The sequence below is a fragment of the Corvus brachyrhynchos genome, unplaced genomic scaffold (assembly GCF_000691975.1).
Source record: "Corvus brachyrhynchos isolate BGI_N302 unplaced genomic scaffold, ASM69197v1 scaffold5, whole genome shotgun sequence".
NCBI classification, from domain to species: domain Eukaryota; kingdom Metazoa; phylum Chordata; class Aves; order Passeriformes; family Corvidae; genus Corvus; species Corvus brachyrhynchos.
Genome location: NW_008238321.1, coordinates 5,111,869 through 5,121,263, shown reverse-complemented (window position 1 = coordinate 5,121,263; position 9,395 = coordinate 5,111,869). Strand labels below are relative to the sequence as shown.

The 9,395-nt window shown below is 57.2% G+C and overlaps 1 protein-coding gene across 1 annotated transcript in view; it reads left to right on the top strand.

Annotated features, from left to right (window-relative positions):
• The window catches only part of GRID2IP (Grid2 interacting protein), a 34,554-nt gene extending 25,165 nt beyond the window's left edge, over positions 1 to 9,389 (top strand). The window contains exons 16-25 of the mRNA XM_017734263.1: positions 6 to 124; positions 1,026 to 1,113; positions 2,047 to 2,124; positions 2,815 to 3,011; positions 3,436 to 3,591; positions 4,090 to 4,176; positions 4,654 to 4,783; positions 6,531 to 6,649; positions 7,071 to 7,235; positions 7,695 to 9,389. Of these exons, the coding sequence (XP_017589752.1) occupies positions 6 to 124; positions 1,026 to 1,113; positions 2,047 to 2,124; positions 2,815 to 3,011; positions 3,436 to 3,591; positions 4,090 to 4,176; positions 4,654 to 4,783; positions 6,531 to 6,649; positions 7,071 to 7,235; positions 7,695 to 7,766 (1,211 nt within the window). The 3' untranslated portion in view covers positions 7,767 to 9,389. The remainder of the gene's footprint in view (positions 1 to 5; positions 125 to 1,025; positions 1,114 to 2,046; positions 2,125 to 2,814; positions 3,012 to 3,435; positions 3,592 to 4,089; positions 4,177 to 4,653; positions 4,784 to 6,530; positions 6,650 to 7,070; positions 7,236 to 7,694) is intronic.
• The last annotated feature ends 6 nt before the right edge of the window (positions 9,390 to 9,395 follow it).

Genomic DNA, 9,395 nt, shown 5'->3' with positions numbered 1-9,395 from the left:
GGTGCCCTGCGCTCCCCCCCTGCACCGGGGGCTGCTGCACCGCAGGAGCGAGTCCAACCACATGAGCGTCAAGAGGCTGCGCTGGGAGCAGGTGGAGAACTCGGAGGGGACCATCTGGGGGCAGGTATGGCCCGGGAGTAGGGAGTGGGGTGAGGGATGGGGGTCCCAACCGTGCCCTGGGGAGCAGCGACCTGTGCCAAGGCTCTGGAGGGCTTTGTTTCATCCTTGCAGTTGTTTGGACCAAACTGCTGGGGTGGGGAGAGGCCCTGGAAAGCCTCTGAGTTGCTGGTTTCAGCTACAGCGTCCTGGGGAGCACTTCCCTGCCCTGACGCAGCCAGGAGCTGCCTCCAGATGTGTTGTGCAGCTGTGGGGGGTTTTATCAGTGGGAAAGGATGAGGATGGTTGGAGCAGAGTGATGGGAGAGCCCCAGGCAGGGCAGGACACTGGAGAGGACAGCAGAGCTGAGGGGTGAGACAAGACGTGACAATCTTTGCCATCGTGGACATGAAGTGGTGCAGAACTCTGGAGGTGGATTCAGGCCCTTCCTGGGGTTTAACTCGCAGCCTCTGTGTCTCTCCCGATGTTCAGGACATGCCATATTCCCTGTGACCTGAGCAGCCAGAGGGGAGCTGTGGGATCATCTTCCAGTCCCGCAGGCACTTGAAATCTTGTAGGTCCCTCTCCCCAGCCCTCCAGGAAGGAAGATACTTCTTCACAGTGATTTTTCTGTGTGCAGAAAAATTCCTGAAGCTCCTGGAATTCCCATTTTATCCTTCAGTAAAGGAATCATGTCCGAGGAGCAAGTGAAGACAGAGATGCTCTGTAGGATTTCAGCTGTGTCAGGAGCTGAGTGAATCTGCAGGGCAGTGGCCGAGCCCCCAGTCACAGGACGGTGCCACCAGCCTGTCCTGGTTTCTTCTGGGGACACGGAGCTTAGTGTGGGGGACAGGGAGTGTGCCAGCACAGGTGGGCACTGTCGGACTGTCCCTGTGCCAGCACAGCTCCTGACTCCTCCTCCCCCACAGCTCGGGGAAGACTCAGATTACGACAAGCTGAGTGATATGGTCAAATACCTCGACCTGGAGCTGCACTTTGGGACTCAGAAGCCCACGAGTAAGTACTGAGCCCCAAAATAGGTCTTGGTACCAGCAGAGAGCGGTACCGGCTGGGAGGAACTGGGAGGAACTGGGGCTTGATGGGCAGCAAGGCACTGCCTGTCTGTGACATCACCTGTGGCATGAATTTGCTCATCCTCAGGATTTTGTGGCTGGTGGCACAGTGGATCATTAAGGTGGAGATGGTTTCACTATCTCCCTTAAATTATCTCTGTTGCCATGGTCTGTTTTCTCTCCACATTTCATTGGGCACTGAAACCCGGCTGGAGGCTTTCACCAATTGCAGCTCCAGTGTTTGAGAACTCTGGAAACGCTGAAAAAGCCAGGAAAACATTCCTGTGTCCAAAGAAATCATCACAAGCAAGCAGCACTTTGTATATAAATAATCAGTGGATGTCCCCCAAGAGCTGTGATGGAGTCTGGAGCTCTGTGCCTGTGCAGCCCCCATCACTCTTGAACTGGGGTCTCCCACAGACCCACTGGGATCTCCACCCACCAGAGTTTTTGGGTGCCACAAACCCAGGGCGGGGTCCAGACTGGGTTGTGGAGTGGTGGTGATCCTGGTGGGAGGCATTCCAGTAAAAAAAGTGGGATGTCTGAGCTCTCCTGCAAGGGCCACGATGCCCAGCTGGCAGTGGGATGAAATGGGACTCATCTCAGGGGACACTGTTTTTAGGATGTTTCTGAGCAGTCAGGGATTTTCTGTGTGTTTCACCTCTCGTTTTACCTTTTTCAGCTCCAGCTGAGTCCTCCATTGGGGAGATCTTTGAATTGCAGAATTCAAGGATTCCTGGAGCCATTGCTGTGTGCAAAGCACCCGTTCTCCTCCCTTTTCATTCATGGTTTCACTGTTTGCAGGAGAGTTTTCTTCCCACTGGAGCCGCCTGAGCCTGTCCTTACCCATGATTAAATCTTTCAGTTTCTCTTCCAGAGCCAACTCTCATGCCTGAAAACTTTAAAAAGAAAGACGTGGTTGAAATTTTGTCCCACAAAAAGGCCTACAACACATGTGAGTAAAGTTCACGGTGAAGGTACCCCCAAAAGGGGCCCACAGGTGGGATGTAGAGAACTGGAAAGGTAAAGGGAAGGAACACAAGCTCAATCCCATGGGCATGATCCCATGAGCACAGCTCAGCTGGGATGGGCTTTTCCTGCAGCCTGGAGCTCCCTCAGACTGGGTTCAGCCCCAGGCAGGGGGAAGGAGGGAACTTTCTGGGAAAGGTTGGAGATGGGATGTGCCTCATTGGCCTGGGGAGGGGCAGAGCCCGCAGGGCCCCATGGGATGAAGTGGGGCAGTGGAGGGGCAGTGCTGCTTCTCCAGTATGTGCTTCTGGTAGGAAGGAGGGTGGAAGGGCGTGGTGGGACCCTGCCAGGGATCCCTCCCTGGCTGTGGGGGGTGAGGGAGTGGGGCTGGTTCCCAGGGCGGCCCAGCCTGGTGTGTGGGTGAGGTGCACACAGTGCTCTGGGGCGCTGCAGGACCAGATCCACTCATGGGGTCCTCATGCAGCCTCTGCAGGGTCCCAGAGAGTGGAAAGCCCTTCCTCTGCAGGGCTGTGCCTGCATGAGCCCATGCAGGAGTCTCTCTCCATGGGGAAGTTGATGTCCTGGTCCTGCTGGGCAGTGTGTCCCCAGCACTGCCACACCCCCGAGGTCCCCTCCTTTCCCCCTGGGTGACAGTGACATGCCTCCCTCCCCCCAGCCATCCTGATTGCCCACCTGAAGCTGTCGCACATCGAGCTGCGCCAGATCCTGATGACGATGGAGACGGACCGCCTGGAGCCGTCCCACATCAAGCAGCTCCTGCTCTATGCCCCGGATGGGGAGGAGGTGCAGCGCTTCCAGAGCTACAAGGAGAACCCCGGCAAGCTGAGCGAGCCCGACCAGTTCGTGCTGCAGGTGCCGGGCAGGGCCGTGCTCTGCGAGTGGGGCTGCATGTGCCGTGTCCCCTTGTCCCCTGCCAGCAGGATACTCACACCTGGGGGGTGGGAGGAGCTGGTGGCACTGGGACTGTGGGGCTGGTGCTTGGTTGATGCCGGAGGGGTCTGGCAGCTCCCAGTGGCTGCTTTAGAACTGCAGAGCCACCACCACGTTTGCTCCTTGGTGACTGTGACTTTGCCCAGCTCTGATTTACTTTCTATTGACAAAGTCACCTGTGGATGTTGGTGTGGAAGTCCCCATCCCGTGGCAGCAAACCAGCCCAGCCACTCCATGTGCCACCTGTACATCCTGCTTCCATGTCCAGGGCAACAAGCCAGGAAGAGCCCCGTGTGGGAGGGAGTGTGGCTGATGGGATGATGATCCTGCCCTCCTTTTGCCCCAGATGCTGTCGGTACCCGAGTACAAGATCCGCCTGCGCAGTCTGCACTTCAAGACCACCCTGCAGGAGAAGACCGAGGAGATCAAAGCCAGCTATGAGTGCATTTGCAAGGCCTCCCTAGAGCTGAAAAGCAGCAAGAAGCTGGCAAAGATCCTGGAGGTCAGAGCGGTCCCTCCTTCTTGTAGCAGTCACCAATGGCCCTCAGCATTCCACAGGAGCACCCATGGGTGTGTCCCACATTTGGGCAGCATTCCAGGCTGGTCCCTGTGCACCCCATACTGCCTGTCCCCCTGAGGGGGGGTTTTTGGGATCCTGGCATGGGCTGTGCCTGGCAGAGAGAACAAATTCCACTGCAATTCCTCCATGACCCTCCTGAGCTGAGCTGTCCCAAATTGTTGTTAATTCATTTGGTTTTGCTTTAAAAAAAGGCAGGTGGGATAAATGAGGTCACCGTGTGCTCAAAGGCATTTCCAGATGAGTGATGAAACTCCTTAGTAGCTCCTGGCTAGTGACCCCCACAACAACTCCTTGGGGGTGATATTTGCCTGCACATTAATGGGTGGTTAACAGAAATTCAGAGTCCCAGGAGCTGGGAGGTGGGAGGATACAGGTGCAGGAGGTCACCAGCCCCTCACTCCCCTGGTTTCCTCTTTGCAGTTTGTGCTGGCCATGGGAAACTACCTGAACAACGGGCAGCCCAAGACCAGCAAAACAACGGGCTTTAAAATCAACTTCCTCACCGAGGTAGGGAGAGCCAGGCTTGTTCTGTGCAGAGGACACTGAGACTGGGAGCTCCTTGTGTCCAGCAAAGCTGTCCTCCTAAGAGACCCCGGGGTGCCAGCGAGGGGACTGTGGAGGGGCTGAATTGATCCATAGCGGGGGGGACTGCAGAGAGACCCTGCTGTGGGTCTGGTGCTTCAGTGTGCTGGGGAATCCTGCCAGGGAAGGCTGGCCAGCGCCCAGGTGTGGGTGGGAGAAGGTCCTCATCCCACAGGGGCTGCAGTGGGACTCCTGAGGGGTGGGGACAGGGGGACAGCCCTGCCCTGCAGGAGGGGCATCTCCACACCGCTAATCTGGGCACGCATGGTGTGTAAACATTAAATGTCCAGTTTAACCATTAACCACGGGAGCGTGGGGCTGATCTGGGAGTGACTGACCCCAAGTGTGTGTGAGCCCCACTCCCTCTGCGGGGGCATCCTCACTTGTTCTGCTTGGCTGCAGCTGAACACGACCAAGACTGTCGATGGGAAATCCACCTTCCTGCACATTCTTGCCAAATCCCTCAGCCAACACTTCCCAGAGCTCCTGGGCTTTGCCAAGGATCTTCCGACAGTGCCGCTCGCTGCCAAAGGTAAAGGATCAGAAGGAGCTGCAAGCCCCTTGTGTCCTTGCACTGCCTCTGGGTTTGGTTTGAGTCTGGGGTCAGCCAGGAGCTGCATAGCCTTGGCAGGAGCGGGATGGGAGCCAGAACAAGTGAGGAATGGTCCTGAGTGTTAGGAAGGGATGAGCTCAGTGACAGGGAGGTGCCACCCATCCCACGCTGCCGCACTTGGCAGCGCCTAGACAAGGCTCTGTCCCCTCCCCTGGTATTCCTTTCTGACTTGAAGCCATGATTCCCAAGTTCAGAGGCATCTTGGAAGTGCAAAGGAGGCACAGGAATGGAAGCGCCAGGAAGTCTGCCCCAGCCTCCATCCAGGTGTGCAGGTGCCAGCACTGTGCTGCCACTGTCACCTGTGGGGCAGAGGGTGCAGCAGCTCGGGGAGGGGTCACAGTTGAGTCACAGCTGTGTCACGTTGAATAAGGACCCTACAGCTCCATTTTCTGCAATAAAAACCAGTCACACACATGCTGGAGTTGTTCTCCATCCACTGCTGGTGGTGTCACAAGAGGCTGGTCAGGTGTGACACAGGACTGGGGCAGTGCCTGTCCCTGTGCTGGCACTGCTGGGGCACCTCCAAGTCCTGGGGGCAGCTCTGGGCCCCTGACAACAAGGAGGACACCGAGGGGCTGGAGCAAGTCCAGGGAAGGGAACAGGGCTGGGGAAGGGGCTGGAGCACCACGAGCTGCTGAGGGAGCTGGGAAAGGGGCTCAGCCTGGAGAAAAGGAGGCTCAGGGGGGACCTTGTGGCTCTGCACAACTCCCTGACAGGAGGGGGCAGCCGGGGGGGGGGGCGGGGCCCGCTCCCCGGGCACCGCGGCGGGCTCTGCTCCCAGGGAACAGGGACAGGAGGAGAGGGAACGGCCTCAGGCTGTGCCAGGGGAGGTTGAGGTTGGATATTGGGGAAATTCCTCCTGGAAAGGGCTGCCCAGCCCTGGCACAGCTGCCCAGGGCAGGGGTGGAGTCCCCATCCCTTCAGGGATTTATTTAAAAGATGTGTGGATGTGGTACTTGGGGACAGTGCTTGGATTAGTGGTGGCTTTGGCAGTGCTGGGGAGCACAGTTGGACTGCATGACTTTAGAGGGCTTTTCCAACCTAAATGATTCCATGATTCTGTGATTTTAAATGTTGCATTGAATCTCTACAAAGCACGAGCTGCATTCCCCTTGCACGCCATCACTGCTGTTTGTGAGCAATTCCCTTGGGAATTAGTGCTACAGTGAATAAATAAAGGAACAAATTCAGGCCTGGAGCTGTAAATTTCCACTTGAGGAAGGTCTGGACCTGGACCTTTCCCAGCTGGAATTTGTATCTGGCCTAACTCTTACACAACCCTTCTGTCACTGGAGGCTCCCAGCTGCCCAAACTCCTCCCATTGTGTCCCCCCTCATCCTGATGTCCCTCCTGTCCCCTCCCAGACACCTGTGTGTCCATCACCATGAGTCCTCTGTGCTCCTTGTCCTCACATGTTCCAGGCTCCTTTTGACACTCTTGGCATCTCCAGGTGTGAGCACCAAGAGCTCCTGGTAACCTGCTGGTCCTGGCAGGATGGTCTGGTTGTGCACCCTGCCTGGACAGCAGGACATTGGTGCAGACCTGTGCAGACAGACAGACAGACTGACCCCCTGACCCATGGCCACACTCCTGCCTCTCTCTGTGCCATGGGAACAAACCCAGACCTCCATCTCCCAGCCCTGCTGACTCCGCTCTTCTCCTGCAGTGAACCAGAGGACACTGACAGCTGACCTGAAGGACCTGCACACCACGGTGAGTGACATCCAGAAGGCCTGTCACACCATGCCAGCCACCGCCGAGGACAGGTTTGCGATTGTCATGACCGTATCCTTCTGTGAGAGGGGCGAATCCCCCCAGCACTGACTGCCCTCGAGTAAATCCATGTCAGTGCCTTTGTGGCTCCCTGAAAAGCCAGGGCTGTGTCTGGCACTGTCTCAGCACTGCTGGGAAAACTCCCCTGCTCTCAGCCAGGATGGGAAGCAGATTTGGTGGTGCCCCCCGGCCCAGCTGCCTCTGTGTGGCACAGCCCCAGTGCCATGGGCCAGGGAATGTGCTGGGACATCTGTTCTTGAGACCTGTGCTGTCAGGGACAGCTGAGCCTGCCAGCACCTACACACGTGCCTGTGCTGCAGCTCCCTGCTGCCAGCTGGGCTGGAACCCAGCCATTTGATAAGAGATTGATAAGGGATTCCGATCCCTACCAGATCCATGGAGCAGCTCTTTGTCCTTAAGCCAATTCCCACAGTCCTTCCTGGAGAGTGCCCAGCCTGCCATGCGCTCCCTGGACGACCTGCAGCACAAGGCCATGGAGGAGTTCAGTAAGGTGTTGTCCTTCTTTGGGGAAGACTCAAAAATGACAACTTCTGAAGCCTTCTTTGGCATTTTTGCAGAATTCATGAGCAAGTTTGAGGTGAGTTGAACCCTTCAAAGCCAGCCAGGGATCTCCTGTGAGGTGTCAGTGAGGTGTTTTATTTGTGTGGGAGCGGGATGGAGCAGCTGTGCCTGAGTAAGAGGCAATTTTTCTAATGCTGATAAGGTGCAATTTTTCTAACATATGAATTGGCCACCCAGGACGGGACACTGAGGGAGGCCTCAAGCACAAGCCCCACGGGAGAGTAATGCAGTTGTTCATAGAATCCTGGAATGGTTTGGGTTGGAAAGGATCTTAAAGATGATCCCATATTCCACCCCCTGCCATGGCAGGGACACCTTCCACTATCCCAGGGTGCTCCAAGCCCTGTCCAGCCTGGCCTTGGACACTTTCAGGGATGGGACAGCCACAGCTTCTCTGGGCACTCTGTGGCCAGGACCCTGAACTTTCTCTTGCCACAGCAGCCCCACACTCAGCGCTGCCCTTTCTGTCCCACAGCGGGCTCTCAGTGACGTGCAGGTGGGCGAGAGCCAGCGCAGCCCCAGGATGACCTCCCCCCTCGCCTGGTGACGGCCTGCGGCCACCTGAGGTGCAACAATTCATTGCCAACAAAGTGCAATTTGCTCCTGTCCAGTCTGGTTGTAAATACGCTGCTGCCACCTGCTACCACCCAGCAGAGTCACGGACAGAGGGGTCGGGGCAGGTGGACACTGAGAAGGCACCCCAGGTGACAGAGGATGACGTGAGGGTGACATGAAGATAAACCCTGCACTGGTCCTGACAGAGCTTCCTTAGCACCCTCCATTTCCAGCAGATCACTGAGCCAAGGGTTTCGCACCCATCTGGTAAAACCCCACTGTCCCACGTTTCCCAAGCACCTGTAACAGGCACTGGCACCCACTGGAGACCTTCCCCACACCCCCAAGGGCCACTGCCTGAGCGTGGGGGGCTCTGCCCAGCCAGCCTTGGGGCCGGGGTGAGAGCCCAGCCACGGAGTCCCAGGCAAGCCAGAGCAGGTCAGCCGGGAAGGGAGCACGGGGGGATGAGCAGGAGGCCGGCCCCCAGCGCCTGCTCCTCTGGCACCCTGAGGAGCTGAGTCCCCTCCCGTCCCTCTCCAAGCCCTTCCACCCTGGGGCAGAGCACGTGGGGCTGGAGCCACACCTGACCAGACTGTAACACTGGAGCAGAGATCACTGGAGGTGGCCCGGAAGCTTCAATCCCCCTCCATTGCCAGTCAATAGGACCTTGCAGAACCCTTCTGCATGTCCATGTGGTCCCAAGGACGGATCCGGTCTGACCTACCCAGCTCACGGGTCCTTCCTGGCCATCAGCTTTGCTTAAAGCTGTGCCAGAGGCTGACGGATCTTGAAACCCTCCCAAGAGTGTAACACCATCAGCACGAGGTTATTGGAACTCGCCAGCAGACAGAAGCCCTGAGCATTTTGATGCCTCCTTGGAAAGCACAGAACCCCTGAGAGCCTAAAAATGAGCAGGAGTCCTCTTGCAGCCCCGAGTGCTGCTCTGAGGCACAGCAGAGACAGTGGGAAATGCATCCCCTGCCCTGCTCCAGTTGGGAATCCTGAGAGTCCCTTTGCTGTAGGACCGGTTTGCATGGTGAATATCCCAGGTACTGATGTGTGCACATCCACTTCCCAGCGTGCACACCCACCTCCCGACGCGCACGTCCCTCTCTCCCCAAGGCCTGGCTGTCTCTCAGCTGCCTGGATTCCCCTGTGCTGCCCCTGGGATGGAGGGACAGCATTCCATGGCCAGTGCATGCGCCTGCAGGGGCCACGGCGCCCGTGAGCTCCCAGCAGCAGACCCACAGTGCGTGACTTTGTGAGCATTTCCTCCATGCAAAACGCATCCATTGCCTTCCAAACCCGGCCTGCTCCCACATCCTGCCCGTGGAAGCCCCGCAGCAAACGCAGTGTAGGTCACCCCTCCACCCAATGCCAGAGCAAGGGCTCGTCCTGCAGCCTCCGCTCAAGGACACAATCACCAACCGGTGCATTATTTATGGGAGACCTTACAACCCTCAAATCTCCGGGTTTTGGTATTTTTTTAAACCCTGCTGTAGAAAGTGAAGTATATTTTCACAAGTGTTCTCCGTTTATACAGCTTTAAGTGCCAGGTAGTGGGTAGCCTTATGTTCCCAGAGGTCCAGGACAGGACCATGCTCCCTCTGCTCCTCTTTCC